The sequence below is a fragment of the Aphanomyces astaci genome (assembly GCF_000520075.1).
Source record: "Aphanomyces astaci strain APO3 unplaced genomic scaffold supercont1.2, whole genome shotgun sequence".
In the NCBI taxonomy this organism is placed as follows: Eukaryota; Oomycota; class Saprolegniomycetes; order Saprolegniales; family Verrucalvaceae; genus Aphanomyces; species Aphanomyces astaci.
In genome coordinates, this window is record NW_009798265.1 from 1,441,687 (window position 1) to 1,443,839 (window position 2,153).

A 2,153-nucleotide genomic window follows, 5' to 3' on the forward strand; every position below is an offset into this window, starting at 1 on the left:
ACTTCGATTGCCACCACGCGAGAGCACTCTGATGGGTGATTTGGGAGCGGTTGTTGGTGGTCGCTAGTAATTGTTTGAATGAATAAAATGTCGTTGGTTTTATAATGTAATTTAATTTTAATGTAATTTATGATCGGGAAAAAGTTTGACACTGACCGGGGCTTGAACCCCGGCCCCCTTCCTCAATCGACTTGGATGCCGTCGCACTAACCGTTGCGCTACCGCGTCAAACGCTTGTCTTCTAAGTTTGTTCATCGTACTGGTTCGTTGCAGTGTGTAGTATTACTGCACAATGAATAGTAATACTGACTCAGATTCAAAATAATATGTTCGGGTAGTGTCGTGCAACTGTGTCAGTCACGATTAAAATTGTTCAGATCCGTGCCGAAATCTGCGTGCCAGCGCAAGCAAACTCCACACGCTGCGCATGAGCTGGAGCTCTGACACCCAGGCTGCAACGCATATAATTCAAGATGAAGCGATTGCAAAAGAAATCATCAAAATCGGTGGAGTAGAAAAGTTGAATTCATTCATCCTGCCCAAACGGACAGTAAGGTAACGCATCGAAATCCCGAACAGCATCGAAATCGCGAACATTTCGATTTTGGCCAATCCAATATCCCTGTTTGATTGTGATCGAAATCTATTGGCTATGATAATATTCACCATTTCCTGCCAGGATCACCAAATACAACCTAATTTTTAAATCAAGACAACAATATAATTCATGTTCCGTCACCGCCAGTCAGTAATTTGATCATAACTTCATCAATATTCATCCGTTTCTCTTCAAATGAAGCGGAAAATAATGCTTTTGATTGGCCTGATGGTTTGGTGTGCAAAAATTGACAGAGTTATGGCCGTAAACGTGTTTTCCCGTCCACGATCCCAACAATTGAAGACATCGCCGCGGCGCTGTATCGCGTCGAAAAAGGCGAGAGCGTTGCAGCAGTGGCTCGTAGCTCGAGCATCAAACGAACGACGATAGATAAGTACAAGAAGATGAAGAAAGCAACTGGTTCAATTACAATTGGTAAGCAAGGACTCAAGCCGTTGCTCCCGAGCCATTGGAAAAAGACTTGGTGACGTGGATTGCTGCCATGCAACGTGCTGGTTGGCCAGTGGAGCGCTACGAGGTTGTGATCAAGGCAAATAAGATTCTGAACACCACTTTGTCGTTCCTCGATCGGTTGGACGTGATTGGTACACTCGTTTCGAGAGTCGGCACCACGACCTGTCCGCACGTATGGCCCAGAAGCTGAGCAAAGCTCGCAATGCTGTCACGCGTGAAGGAGTCACAGGGTACTTCTTCGACCTTGTGAAGGCCGCACTTGTGCTCACCTGCACTGCCGGCGACCAGGGGTTCTCAAAAATAATCTATTTAAAATATATATTTTATTCGAACGGAAAATAGATTATTTTCGGGCACCACCAAAATAGACAAGTTATCTTTTTCCATCACCCGAAAAAATAAATAACTTATCTTCATATGCAAAATAAATAATCTATTCCAAATGACAGGATAATTCTCATTGGTGCTTAAAATTGGTTGGTCATAGTTAGGATTAGAGTGCTTACCACCAATTACTTTTGACACCCCAATTGAACATTGACTCACTTGCCATGTCGACGAGACCTCCAACCAACGCGCTTCGTGGAAAGCGGCTCGCTGAGCTCTACTTCACGAAGACCACCCCTACCGGCAACGAATGGAAGTGTAAGTGTGGGCACGTGCACCTCAAAAAGACCACTGGTTACACAAACCTGTGTTCTCATGTAATGAGCTGCCATCCCGAGTACGTCCACTTGAATGAAACTGACGCTGATCACCCTAGTATCATCGCCAACATGCTAATCCCACATGCTGTGCGAAAGGTATTCGGGTGGCTGTAGTGGATTATCTTCTCGTTGCTTCCATTTTCGTTTTGTGAGAATGATATGGCTATGGTGCATTTCATCTAAAGACGACAAGTGGCCAAATCTGGCCCATTAAATTTCACAAGTTTTTTTCTAGGTGAAAACCTTTCAAAATGCATGTCCACTCAGCGATTGGTCAGATCCATTTTAGTTTCCAGAGCTCCTTCCAAAAACAGGAAATCGTCGTTTCTGAAGCCCACAGAGCGATTCAGAGCAAACGGTGGCAAATTTGAACA

General features: G+C 44.4%; 1 protein-coding gene across 1 annotated transcript; it reads left to right on the forward strand.

Annotated features, from left to right (window-relative positions):
• Positions 1 to 856: 856 nt before the first annotated feature.
• Positions 857 to 1,893, forward strand: H257_01398 (hypothetical protein; the record flags this gene model as incomplete). Its single annotated transcript, XM_009824574.1, has 3 exons — positions 857 to 958; positions 1,220 to 1,362; positions 1,635 to 1,893. 3 exons carry the CDS (start codon positions 857 to 859, stop codon positions 1,891 to 1,893), a joined length of 504 nt encoding a protein of 167 aa, XP_009822876.1.
• Between the last annotated feature and the right edge of the window lie 260 nt (positions 1,894 to 2,153).